Below are 14,737 nucleotides of genomic sequence, written 5' to 3'. Positions count from 1 at the left end.
CAGACCAAAACGCACCACCGCGCATGCGCGTCCAGTACGTATTGGATCATGATCCAATTACGTCATCGTGCTACAGGCTGCAGCGAGGGGTGTCTCAGAAAAGGTGCAACAGACACTTGGAATAAGTTACGTCACCTATATGTTTCTTTGCTCTCAGCTGATTGGTCAAACTTCAGTCTGAGATCTTGAATCCAGAACATAACCTGCCTCGGAGCAGGTTAGCCGTGCAGCGTAAGATACCATGGCAACGAACACCGATTAAAGCCGAGCTACTTTCATAGTACCTAAAACCCAGGGTTGGTGGAAACTAAGCTGAAACATAGCTGGCTAGCCACCTAATCCGGCTTCATGGTACAGGCCCCAGGTGTGTTTCAAGGAAAACAAAAAACTTTTTGAAGTGTAATGAATGTCTAATACAGTGCTTTTATTTTGGACTATTGTTACCTCAGTTCACAAACAGCAGGTCGGTTTTTAAATTTCACCTCCGATGTTACATGGACTAGTTCTACTGTCAACTGTGGTGCTAGAGCTTGCGAATGACTCCAGCCTCTTACAATGGTGACTTCCCCAAGCTTTGCCCATCTCATGTTGTCAACATAATGACCTTTACTGTACAAAAATGTTACACTTAAATTGATGTAATAGTTTGATTGTTTTATTCACAGTGAAAAAAAAAATACTTTTGGAATGAACCATTTACTGTACATGTCACTACATTAAATACTTTCCAGAAATGACTGATCAATACCCATAGTTGAGTCTTAAGTGTAGTATTTCCTGTTGTTATTGCTGCTGATCTTGCCAACAAAAGAAACTAATTTGCCATGGCATTACTTCAGGTAACTATAAAACTATCTTGTACATGGATGCAAACTAGTTAATGCTGAGCTGTTGTTTTGATTTTCTGTCTTCTTGAAAATAAGATGTTAAATTACTGATTTTTCATTTTTATCTTAACATTGAATGCCAGTTGTACACAGGGTATATTACACAGGGTGTGTAATCGCACAAAATAAAATTTTCACATGATAATTGTCAGGTAGGCATACAGTTATGTGTTGTATTAATTAATTAGTAAATTATAGCCATAAATAAGATAAGTTATTCATTATCCTGCTGCATAACTTCACTCTGGATACAAGAATTAACACTAGACAACATGTTGTAAATATCAGCTTACAATTATAGGCTATTTGCTTTAATTCATGTCTACCATTTTTTACTCACATATATTTATGTATGAATGTCCTTGTGGTCTTTGTATCACATATCACTTTATTCTTTACATGGGAGAAAAAAAAGTGCTATGTAAATAGTGTTATTTTTATCATTATTTTCTGTATAAAAACATTAGTTTAAAATATTTAACCTAAAGAAAACGAATAGAATAGGTTCATTGGAGACTCTTAAATTGCTCTAGGTGTGAATGGGAGTGTGAGTGGTTGTGTGATGGACTGGCGACCAGTCCAGAGTGTAGCCTACCCTGCCTCTCCAAAATGTCAACGAAAACGCCCCTAGCATCTAGTGCCTGGATTTCAACATGAAAACACAAATTTTAATAAAGGATGACATATTTTTAAATTATTTGTTGGCAATATCAGTTCATATTTCTTTCCCTAACACTTTTTTTTTTACTTCCGTTTCTGTGGTCAGGCTACGCGCCTGCGCAATCACGGTTACCTTAGCAACTAGTATGAATCTCCCAAACAAGCAATTTTAGCCAATAATAATAACCTTAAGAAGATGTTTTTTTTTGTCTGAATTAATACAACACGTATTATGCTTTTGCAGTAGCATGTCTGTTAGGAATTTACTTTATACTATAGTTATTTTTGAAACCCTACTTACTTACAACCCTAGTTTGCCAACCAGAAGAACTACATATTTAACGGGTGGTCTATCACGTTGTAATCTGCTGCAACAGGGAATTGTAGTTCTGTTTTTGTAAATGACTAAAACATGTAAATGGATGTCTGGAGTATACAACTGAGAGTGCACTCATGGGTATGGGTTGATGTGAAACACAGTAGTTTGGTCAAAATTTTTAATTATAAATAATAACTAGGTGAGATTCAATTTTTACAATTTTTGGTGATGTCCCCTATTGGTGATCGCACCAAACGGTAGCCCTCATGATGGAAGAGTTCAAGAGCTTTATATAACAGTTGGTTTCATCATTGTAGCCCATTCAGTTGCTGAATTATAAGACTCACAACATGCATCAATGGCAAAGTTCAGAGGTCAATATTTCAAAGCAGGAGCCAGCTACAGCCTTCAGATTGCAATGCTGTTACTCGGCTGATCAAGACCTTTCCAGTGATGTGTTTGGTTTAATCATATTATAAAATAAAAAATGTCACTCTGCCCACTCAGCCCTTGTGTCATGCATGCATTTCAAAGACACATGAAGTGGTCTATTGTATAAATGTTAATTAAAATATATTTGTTGGACACAGTAGGCAAATTCATTAATGAAATGTTTATTTTGACTTATTTGAATCACAGATGTCACTGTGGGCCTCTTGGAACGTTTCTTTTTCACAAACCCTAACCTGATAAAAAAGTGTTTCAGAGTGATCTGATTCAATATGAATTAAAATACAGAGGTGAGTTACATTAAAAATCATTATAGATATCCAGTGTTCATCCTCCCATTCCATACTTTTATAGTTCATAATTAAGTGTTTTTATGCTGTGGTCATATGGCTAAGTGGCTACATAGACAATCGTCATCTAATTTACCGTACATATGTCATTATATTACACTTCCCATATCTCCAAGAGTAATACAGTAATTAGATTTACTAATTACTTTTGTGTTACTTTGAAATCTCACTCCAGCCTATACCACAAGCAGAGCAAGATACCAAATCATGAGGTCTGATTCAGGGTCAGTTTTACAAAAAAAATAAAAAATTTAAACCTGGTCCTTGACCAAAAGACACCTCAGCTCTCATGATATCTTTCAAAAGTCCAGTGCTCAAGTAACTGAAGTAAAGATAATTTAATTACAATAGTACTAATTGTAATGTAATTGCTAAGATTATAAATATATTCCTGCACATTACCTTGTTAATGAAAGACATCTGTTTGCAGTAATCTATACACTGTTGGTAATAACAGTGCCATCTGAAGAGGAAGGGGAATCCAGGGACAGCTCCATCCAGGACAAAGTAAAATCACAAACTGTATGTCATAATGACACAACACATATGTACAATGCTTTATGAGGTCACCGGCACACTTTTAAAACCATTTTTATTGAACAAAACTTCACAATGTGTTTGGTAGGACAACAGTTCACATTATTTTTAATTATGGTACGATTAATCAACACATTATGTAATGTAGTTTTACTTATATGTAAAACATTTTTTTGTTATTTCCCAAATTTGTCAATCTTTATGTAAAAAAGCTTTGTATAGTTGTATAACAGGTTGCCATTTAGAATCATGGTGCTGTATGCAAAGGCATTTCCACTGTTTGACAGATGAAATGTGTAGGCAAAATATGTGATCAAATAATTAGTGTGGATGATTGATATGTTTCAATAGCCCAACACTGACAGGACATCATGTATTATTCATAGGAGAGACAGTATGGTTTCTATATAGAGAAAAGTTAAGGACCAAAAGCTATGAATGTTTATTTTATTTAATTTTTTTATAAAACTATTCTCTGAATAAATTCCCATATATATTTTATGTTGTCTTGGATGCTCATATAATGAAGTGTACAATTCAATAAATAGTGTATCTGAAAATAAAGAACCAATTAATTCCTCAATGTTTTATTGATGAAAGCACAGTAAACAACGACAAATCATAACTAAAGCCACTCAAAACTGAAAATAATTGGAGTGCAAAACATGAAAGTATCAATACCCAATACAAAGTGCAAAATGAAATACACCTGAAAGAGGCAAAGAAAGGGTCCAGTCGCAAGAAGCGTTTATATTCACAACAGTAAGAAAGAAAGAAAGAAAGAAAGAAAGAAAGAAAGAAAGAAAGAAAGAAAGAAAGAAAGAAAGAAAGAAAGAAAGAAAGAAAGAAAGAAAGAAAGAAAGAAAGAAAGAAAGAAAGAAAGAAAGAAAGAAAGAAAGAAAGAAAGAAAGAAAGAAAGAAAGAAAGAAAGAAAGAAAGAAAGAAAGAAAGAAAGAAAGAAAGAAAGAAAGAAAGAAAGAAAGAAAGAAAGAAAGAAAGAAAGAAAGAAAGAAAGAAAGAAAGAAAGAAAGAAAGAAAGAAAGAAAGAAAGAAAGAAAGAAAGAAAGAAAGAAAAACAAACTATTACAAAAAACAAAACAAACAAAAAAAAAAACTAACAGTGCTCCAGCACCTTCTTGGGCACCTGATGGGAGCACTAACAAGTGTCCATATCTGCCACCCACTCCAATGGCCACTTCTTTCCACTGTAACACAATAAGGAAATATGCAATTAGATGTTTTGGTTCTGCAGATGAACTGTAGACACAAAGACACACATTAAGACCCCTGTAGCCGGTTTCCAATAGCTGTGTTTTAGTGAGGTTACCTAACATTTGTCAATAGTTTGTGCATGTTAAAATTAATTGGTAGGGCTGGGCGATTTAAATCGCGATATTGTTATGCGCATCTCGTCAGTAAAGCCGGTTCCTTGATTAGTAGTAAATCACCATCACCTGCTTTCAGATGAAGCGGCATTTAGGGCTGAGGAGATAATTAAGTGATTAATTTAGTGATGATTGAGCATTATTGAAGACACCTGATGTTAACAAGCAGAATCACTGAAGAAGAAAATCACAAATTGTAAGTTACCATTGTGGTGATGGGTGTTTGCTTTAGTTGGGCTCTAGACCATTATATATTTACTTTATTATTTACTGTTGTTCGTCTGCTGTTAATGTTTTATAACAATTAACTGAACAAAGTAAAATGTTATCATATAGTGTTGGTTATGTTTTGACATAATCATGCTGTGATCTAAAAAATGAAGCATATTAAGATAGTTTGGTTTAACTTGTTAGCTGCAGTTTAGTGATTCTTCAGCCTATGATTATCAGTACTTTACTTATTATTCAAAATATTTAATAAACATTGTTCTGATCAAAAAGACATTCAGACATATTCATTTAAAACACAGATATCAATAATCAGCCTGTGAATCTCAACAATGGTGACAATAATAAAGCATGTTGCAGTGGCTGCCACCAATCACAACTCATTAATGGCTCCCATCATGCATTGCGGTATGAATAAATTATGATCTGAATTGTATTATGTAATTTACTTTTCCTCATTGAATATTCTGCTCCTCACCATTGTTGAGATGCATAGACTGAATCTTGACATATGTGTGTGCCTAAAAGAATGATTTTTTTTTTAAACAACTTTTAAGAAATCCTTTATATTGTAACAAAAATTCTGGCCATTTATTCAGATTCACAGTTATGCAGTAACCAACAACATAAATCGAAGTCAGAAAGAAAGATTTTAATGAGTTCAGTGATCAAGTTCAAATGATGATTGTAATAATATAACCAATACCATCATATCACTTTCTATTCTTTGTTAAAGGGTTAGTTCACCCAAAAATGAAAATTCTGTCAGTAATTACTCACCCTCATGTTGTTCCAACCATGTAAGTCTTTCGTTCATCTTCGGAACACAAATTAAGATATTTTTGATGAAATCTGACAGAATTCTGACTCTTCCATAGGCTTCCAGTGTGACCGAAACTCACCGACCCAGAATAGTTATTAAAAACATCGTTAAAATAGTCCAAGTGACTCCAGTGGCTCAATCTTAAGTATATCAAGCGACGAGAATACTTTTTGTGCGCAAAAACAAACAAAAATACCGACTTTATTCCACTAATCAATTCCTTCTCTCTGGGCCTCGTAGTGTTTTTGCGTAGCGCGTCTGTGTTGCACATCATTTGAACTTGAGCATAACTGTGAATCTGAATAAATGGCCAGAATTTTTGTTACAATATAAAGGATTTCTTAAAAGTTGTTTAAAAAAAAAATCATTCTTTTAGGCACACACAGATGTCAAGATTCAGTCTATGCATCTCAACAATGGTGAGGAGCAGAATATTCAATGAGGAAAAGTAAATTACATAATACAATTCAGATCATAATTTATTCATACCGCAATGCATGATGGGAGCCATTAATGAGTTGTGATTGGTGGCAGCCACTGCAACATGCTTTATTATTGTCACCATTGTTGAGATTCACAGGCTGATTATTGATATCTGTGTTTTAAATGAATATGTCTGAATGTCTTTTTGATCAGAACAATGTTTATTAAATATTTTGAATAATAAGTAAAGTACTGATAATCATAGGCTGAAGAATCACTAAACTGCAGCTAACAAGTTAAACCAAACTATCTTAATATGCTTCATTTTTTAGATCACAGCATGATTATGTCAAAACATAACCAACACTATATGATAACATTTTACTTTGTTCAGTTAATTGTTATAAAACATTAACAGCAGACGAACAACAGTAAATAATAAAGTAAATATATAATGGTCTAGAGCCCAACTAAAGCAAACACCCATCACCACAATGGTAACTTACAATTTGTGATTTTCTTCTTCAGTGATTCTGCTTGTTAACATCAGGTGTCTTCAATAATGCTCAATCATCACTAAATTAATCACTTAATTATATCCTCAGCCCTAAATGCCGCTCCATCTGAAAGCAGGTGATGGTGATTTACTACTAATCAAGGAACCGGCTTTACTGACGAGATGCGCATAACAATATCGCGATTTAAATCGCCCAGCCCTACTGGGAATCATTAATCACTTTCTCATAGCAGACTAACATGCTTCTGACTGTGAAAACCAAAACCAAAACCAAAACCAAAAAATGTTTTACTTTCTGACTATGTATGCTATTATGTTGCCAGATAATTGCAATAAGACTGTAGCTAGATACTGCAGCTCATACTCATCAATTTTGTGGCATTCAGTCCACACTCCTATTCAGAAAGCTGGACAAGCAGTACATCAACACACTTTATTTGGCCGCACAGTAGTGGGAGCAGGGCAGCCTCCTTCCACACCTTCCACTGTCAAACAAGGTAATAACAACAAATTTAAATGATTATGGTGTGATTTTTGCAAGGATTTGAATCTAATAAAGAGCTGTAGAATATGATGTGTAGGCCAGGACATCTCTGCAGCAGCACAATATTTAATTCAAAACGGTATTTTAACACAAATTTTGCCTTTGACAAATATTGCACCTCCTGTGATTTGAAAATTGCAGTAGGCCATATTGCGATTTCGATAAGATTTTGATTAGTTGTTCAAGCCCTACTGTTAAATAAACAAATGAACATATGCATTTGGACATTGGCCAAACCTAATAGGCCACAGCCACTTACAAATGAAAATACAGCCTTCATGAAGACTCACAACAATTAATATCAATCCCAATGTATGGATTTACACACAGTACATCAACACACCTTTCCTTTTATTTGGCCGCACAGTAGCGGGAGCAGGGCAGCCTCCTTCCACACCTTCATCTGTTAAATACAGAGAAACATTTAAAATATGTAAAAAAAAAATAATAATATATTTTTTTAAAATGTGCAAAATGTTGCATCCATGTCAACCAGTTTATAATGAAGACTGGGCTTTATTTGTCAAAATGTTTTTCTAAGGTGAGAGAGAGACCTTTAGAAAGTGCTTTAAAAAGTGCTCTTTAGACAGACCCATTTCGAATAATACAACCAGGTTTCCTACACATTTCGAAATTCCAGACTTTATTGTAGGTTTTTCAGAACATATTAGAGATCGGAGTACAAATATCTAGATGTTTATTATGTACATGAATGGTTTTAAAATCCAAATATTAACATGTATTTTACTTTCTGACTATGTATGCTATTATGTTGCCAGATAATTGCAATAAGACTGTAGCTAGATACTGCAGCTCATACTTATCAATTTTGTGGCATTCAGTCCACACTCCTATTCAGAAAGCTGGACAAGCAGTACATCAACACACCTTTCCTTTTATTTGGCCGCACAGTAGTGGGAGCAGGGCAGCCTCCTTCCACAACTTCATCTGTTAAACACAGGGAAACATTTAAAATATGTAAAAAAAATATTTAAGCACAGTTTATAATGAAGACTGGGCTTTATTTGTCAAAATGTCTTTCGATGAACAACTAAAACTTTGTTTCAGGAATTGAAGGCAGCACAGAGTAAGCACTTGATACATAAATTATGCATTATGGGTGAATTATTCCTTTAAGGATATTAACCAGGTTCTGCCATTAGCAGGCTAAAGCCGCTGAAGGACTTGTACAATCAGTTTGGAATAATGTCATCACAGTGAAGTAATCACAGCTGAAAATAGCCTATCATTCCACAACACCTTGAATAGACAAGTTGATCTTGCAAATCAATTTCCATCAAAGTGTCTATGGGAATTAGGGTTGCACGTAATTGACAAAATGTGATATTGGAATATTGATCATGAATATTGTGATAACGATATTAATTTAGACATTCTTCATTATGTAAAAACACAAAAGTTGATTGGCCCCATTTCTGATATTTTTCGCCTCCGATCTCCATTTTTTCATTGTCTCCCAGAGCCACACTCATCATGTGGTGTTCTATAGGATATGTTCGTGTAGTGGACCTGTGTGGACCAATTGGGCTCTAAATCGAATCAATGGACGCCTCTCTCCACAAAATAAACAAAATATTGCATACTTTCTGCAACATTTTCCTATGATATTGCACAAGGAGATATTGCAATAACGATAGTGATTCAATATATTGTGGACCATGAATAGGAAGACACCAAAACACCCAAACAATGTCCTAAATATGGGCAAACACAGGCATTATTGAAGTAATGAAGTAATGACAACTAGCCTGGATGCCAGCCGAACTTAGCCCCGCCCACAAAATTTTTAGGTCAGGAAGTTCGGTCTGGACTCGATCCGTTGAGGAGCTATTATGCCCGAACAAAAATTGTTCGGACCAATCAAATTGTCGGGCTGGCTTTATACGATGATGGACAGATGAGCAACGGTATCAACGAGCGCTTGGGTTGAATACAAATGACTGCCGCTGGAGAACTGAGATTTCACGAGTTCACACTTACAAATAAGTCAGATAGAATAAATCCATATTTGGCGTGCTGTCTGAGGAGAGGGCTCGGGCTCGGTATTCGGCCCGAACCCAAAGTAGAATACTCCCCCCGTAATCCTGGCTGTGGAAGGACAAGCTGAGAGTGAGTGGAGGGATGCTGAAAACTGTCAAGGAATGTTAGGTGAGTTGACAGAGTGAATTATATGCTTCCTCTCATGCTGATAGTGTAGACATTGTGTTTGATGATAAGTTGATTGGATTGATTATTTGAATGTGCTCCTGCCGAATTTTGTTTATGAAACATCATGTGTAATTGTCCGGGAAGCAGACACACTCTGTCAGTTCAAAGCCAGATTAAAGACACATCTCTTTGACCTAGCTTTCACATAATACATTATAGACTTCTATAATTTAATGTTATGCTGCATAGATTAGGTCAGCCGGAACCGGGAACACTTCCCAAAAATCCTGATGTACTCGTTACATCATGAGAAGAATGGCATCTACGCTAATTTTAGTGTCCCAAGGTTTTTCCTGCAGCCTGCCGTATCCAGGCCGTATCCAGATCTGACGAAGGACCTTCGCCTGGACCGATGACAACGCAGTGCTGAAGTGCCAACTAGTCTCTCCCTATGGAGGATCCCACTACCACTCTACAGATAAGGCGTTGTCGGGAAATTCGTCTTGCGGTCCTACCCCAAAGCAACAAATAAAATAAAATTCCTTATCAAAATTTATAAGGAAAGACAAGTATTTTGTTTAGGCTTGGCTTGTAGGGAATTCCAAACCTGCGTATATTCAAACGCACATAACTATAGAACCCATTCTAAATGCGCATGTGACCGCCATCAGCGTTTCTCACAGGTTCGCGTTTAAAGTCTGTGTAGAGAGAATGGTGTCGTCTTAGCGGCCCCTAATTTAATAACAAATGATCATTGCGACGGAACCAAATCAATTAAAACTAACTTTAGATGGAAATAACTTAACTCTGCTGTAAAGCCAAAACAATCTCTGTTACCTTAAATTATACGCTTATCTCTGTAAAGCTGCTTTGAGACAATCTACATTGTTAAAAGCGCTATATAAATGAAGATGACTTGACTTGACTTAAATTCCACCATCGCGTCTGTTATAGAAGATATCGACAGCGCATTCATTTTAAATGAGGAACAGAGAACCGCGATCAAGGCATTTGTCGATCGGAAACATGAATGAAAACTTACTCCGTTGCTCTGATTGGTTGTAGGTCTATCCAATTGAGTGCAGAGGCATTTTCTTTCCTGGTTCGGTTGAAACACGCCCCATAATCAAATCTCAATGGACCAGTATCAGACTCACATTCTGACTAGAATCTGAGTATGACCACGTCAGGCTAAATGACAACAGCAGCAGTTCATGGAATTTGATGAGAGGTTCGTTTTAAAATGTATATACTGTACAGTGGTGGCCAAAATCATTAGAACGGTTATATTTTTTAATGTTTTAAAAGAAGACTTCCGGTCTCCAAGGCTCCAAGGATTTATTTGATTCAAAATACAGCAAATACAGCAATATTGTGAAATATTTTTACAATTTAAAAGAACTGTTCTCTATTTGATTACATTTTTAAACGTAATTTATTCCTGTGATCAAAGCTGCATTTTCAGCATCATTACTCCAGTCTTCAGTGTCACATGATCCTTTAGAAATCACTCTAATATGATGATTTGATACTCAATAAACATTCATATATATATATATATTTTTTTTTCCCCCGATTTATCCAAAGCAACTTACAGTGCACTTACAGGGACAATCCCTCTGGAGCCCCTGGAGTAAAGTGCCTTCACTGCCTTGCTCAAAGACACACTGTGTAATTTATTATTGTTATCAATGTTGAAAACAGTTGTGTAATTTTTTTTTTTTAATTATAATAATAATAAATGTTTCTGGACTCTGAATTTGTTTAGTTTCACATTACACAAACTAAGAGAATGGTTTTGTGGGGCTTACAACTTATTTTCAATACAATTTCAATTTTGCTTACCTTTTTCAAGAGAAACTGGGGAGGCTTCTGAAGGTTCTTCTGGGGAGTGGGGTCTTTTCCCCAGGTTCTGGGATAGCTGCTGTGGTTGTACTGAGGGTGCTAAAAGGGACACTGACTGTCCAATTGGGGACTTCGGTGGTTCAATAAGTGCTGCTGGGGGTCCCGTTGGAGCTGTTGGGGGATTAAGCAGGGCCACTGTTTCCTGTTGATCTGGTGTGACCATTGGTGGTCCTGCTGGGGGTTCAACTGGGGCTGCTGATGAAGGTTCATTAAGTTGTTCTGCAGCAACTTGAGGGGTCCAGCCTACATTGTAGAAGAACAGAATTATTAAACATTGATCAACCTTTTTCACAAATTTACGTCATTTTATAGAACAAACATCTAATCGATTAATTTAAGGGAAAAAAAACGACAGTAGAAATAATCGTTGGTTGCAGCCGTAGTAGCAAAAAGAGATGTGTATAGACCTAACAAGTGCTGTTCTACCAAACTACTTCAATCAAGCAGTATTGATTTAATAGGTGAATGTTCTTAAGACATGTGATGGACGTTTGAGTTAGTCTGGTAGTTGACCAATTGTGCCATTTTTTTCTACTGGAATTTTGTAATTAAAATTATAGCATGGCTAATTACCTTGTCTTCAATTCAATGTCATAGTTCTTTATAAACAAACAAATAATAAAATATAGGCTATCGTGAAGTTACTCTGCTAGAACCAGTTTTAATTGTAAGCGAAAACCATCAATGATAATCTGAATGATCTATTAGTCAAGAGAAGGCAACCACAGCCTTACCTGTGACAGCATCAAATACAGGATATTTAAAAAAATAAAATAACAGAATATTCTTACCTTGAATAACAATATCATACAGGCCCTTAATTCTTTCGAGGCATGTATGTGATGTCACATTCAGCTGACAGCGGGGTGCCAAAACCTCAGACACCCAAGCATTCGGCTTTTTTCCAGGCTTAGACAAAAGTAAAACCCCCCTTAAACCCAGTGCCTGCAATTTTTCAAGCTAAAAATACAAGGACACATACATACAAAGTAACATGTATTATTTGAAAATATATATAGCAACATTTGGAAAATAACCTGCGTAACCTGCATAAAAACAATGAAAGCAATCGCATACCAACAACACAGCTTCATCCTGGATATGAGAGGTGGTCCGATTTTTTTTCTGCATATCCACCCAGCTCTCCCTCTTCTGATCAAACTTTTTTAGTTTTTTTTTTAGCCTCAGCTTATGTGGCTGTTCTTCCTTGCATGTGTTGCAAGTTTTGCAGGCCACATTCATTTCTGTATGGCAAACCATACAATTTCTCCTTGTTGACCCTTGGCCTGGCATTTCTATCATAGATAGAGTAAGAGAGAGAGTGACAAAGACACAAAAAGATTTTGAGAAGAACTTCTTTCACACAAACAAAGCAGGACGAGATTTAAATAATAAAAAAAGCAATACTTACTTGAAGACACCAGGCTTCTGGAAGAGAGGAAGACAATGTGACAATGTTATTAATGACAGCTTGTTATAGGACTGCATAAAATATGAGAAAGAGATAGTGAGATTGCACACCACAGAACAGAAAGTACACTGGATACTGCAAAATTTGGTATTGATCCGATACCAAGTAAATAAAGGGTTCAATAACGCTGATACCAATACTTTTTACTTTTAAAAGCATGCACTTTGGGTTGATATATGAGGTGAATACATTTTCATGACCTCTAAAATAATTTGTGATTTGAGCACTCACTGCACCTGTAATTAGTCGTGTGTATGGTTACCGTAGTAAAACCATTGTTAAAGGGACACTTCACCCATTTGCATTAAGCTTTGCATTGTTAGAAACCCAGTCATACTATTGACTGGTCATGCAACATTTTATCATTTTCCCCCGAGAAGAGAGAAATCTGTATTTACCTCTTTACACTTCCTCCTACAATGACGCAAAAATCATCATTTTGCGTCATTGTAGGAGGAAGTGTAAGAGGTGGGGATTTCTGTTAAAACTACAAGCACTAGATCCACCCTTTCAAACCCGCCCATAGGGGGTTGGACCTAATGCGTTAACAGACCTATCACAGATCAGTGCGAGTGCGTTTGATTTCAACGGCAGAAAACAGGGACGTAGAAAGCTGAGTAGTAGGGGTTACCATACTCTATTTCCCGGACATGTCCGGCCGTCGAGATCGACAAAAATGTCCGGGATTCAGCTTTTGCTTTCTGCGGTCGCCATCCATGCATTGTTTACATGCTCACCTTTTGTTTCAATCTAACTGAATTCACCCCGATTGGTGAATCTGAATGTAATGTTTACATGAAAGCTAAACAAGTGATCGGTTGATTTGCGTTTTAACATTGCTAAGAAAATACCCGCACCTCCGTGAGAGATAGCCCATGAGACCGGTGCATCTCACAGGCGCGCTCATCAGTAATCACAGTAATACAGGGAGCAGGACGAGGCTAGCGCCGCGGGAGAAAGACGCGAGGCCGGTGGCGTGATCGGTTGAAAGACGCAAGGCCGGTGGCGTGATCGGTTGATGTGTGTTTTACCATTGCTAAGAAAATACCTGCTCCTCCGTGCGAGATACGAGAACAGTGCCTCACAGGTGTCGGTCGTCAGTAATCACGCCACCGGCCTCGCGCCGTTCTCCCGCGCCCCTCAGCCTCGTCCTGCTCGCCACAGTAAACATGATGAATGGCGACTGTAGAACGCAAAAGCCGAATCCCGGACATTTTGGGCAAACTCGTCACGGAGACTCACTCGTAGCCTAGCCTTGCCTTGATGTTTTTGTTTTCAACTGCGCTGTCTTACCGGTAGGCGTGGCTTGGGAGTGGCCTTGTAGGGCAGTGAAGCAAGTGCATTCTGGGAGTTGTTGTCTTTCATCCACATAAGCCAAAAATACATTTTCTGGCTTTTCTCAGTCTAGAAAGCTCCAAATTCAAAAATAATTTCACATTTCTTCTACATAAATGACCCACTTTCAATACACATTCATGTCTCCACGGGTGAAATGACCCTTTAATTTTTTTAAAGGGCTGCCAGTGTTGTTGTACCCCAATAGGTAAAACTTTTGCAAATTAAAAACTACATTTTTAAAAATGTTTTGGACAGTGAGAGAGAGAGTAATGTGAAAGAAAAATAAAGAATAGAGTAACAATACTTACTTGAAGACAGTGAAGCTTTAGAAGAAAGAGAGAGAGAGAGAGAGAGAGAGAGAGTGAGAGAGAGAGTGAGTGAGTGAGTGAGTGAGTGAGTGAGTGAGTGAGTGAGTGAGTGAATTAGAAATAGAAATAGAAATAGAGAGAGTGTGTGAGAGAGAGAGGTAGTAAGATGAGTATAGGAGTGGCTCTTAAAAGAGCCGTTGGTTTTCTTATGATGACGAGATACAGGTGGCGGTAACAGGGAAGGATGGTGGGTAAAAACAGGAGCTGTTGGACAAAGGGGAACAAAAACATAGTTAATTCTCTTGCAGCAAGGCTTCATGGATTTGTCATATTATAGACGCAGAACTGTAACAAAATAAAGAAGATAACTGTGATTCTGTTATTGCACAATGCATATTTTGCATGTAAACTGCATTCATGAAC

General features: G+C 36.8%; 1 protein-coding gene across 1 annotated transcript; it reads right to left on the bottom strand.

Annotated features, from left to right (window-relative positions):
- Positions 1-7,002: 7,002 nt before the first annotated feature.
- On the bottom strand, positions 7,003-13,567 carry LOC308700236 (uncharacterized protein; the record flags this gene model as incomplete). The annotated part of the gene is made up of 8 exons (XM_081381762.1): positions 13,526-13,567; positions 12,609-12,625; positions 12,275-12,492; positions 11,989-12,157; positions 11,138-11,440; positions 8,012-8,071; positions 7,467-7,526; positions 7,003-7,064 (listed from the first exon to the last, which is right to left on the bottom strand). Exons 1-8 carry the CDS (start codon positions 13,543-13,545, stop codon positions 7,003-7,005), a joined length of 909 nt encoding a protein of 302 aa, XP_081237888.1. The 5' UTR covers positions 13,546-13,567.
- Between the last annotated feature and the right edge of the window lie 1,170 nt (positions 13,568-14,737).

The sequence above is a fragment of the Scardinius erythrophthalmus genome, assembly GCF_964197995.2.
Source record: "Scardinius erythrophthalmus genome assembly, chromosome: 1".
NCBI classification, from domain to species: domain Eukaryota; kingdom Metazoa; phylum Chordata; class Actinopteri; order Cypriniformes; family Leuciscidae; genus Scardinius; species Scardinius erythrophthalmus.
Note: the sequence above shows the minus strand (reverse complement) of the source record. Positions and strands in the feature narration are given on the sequence as shown.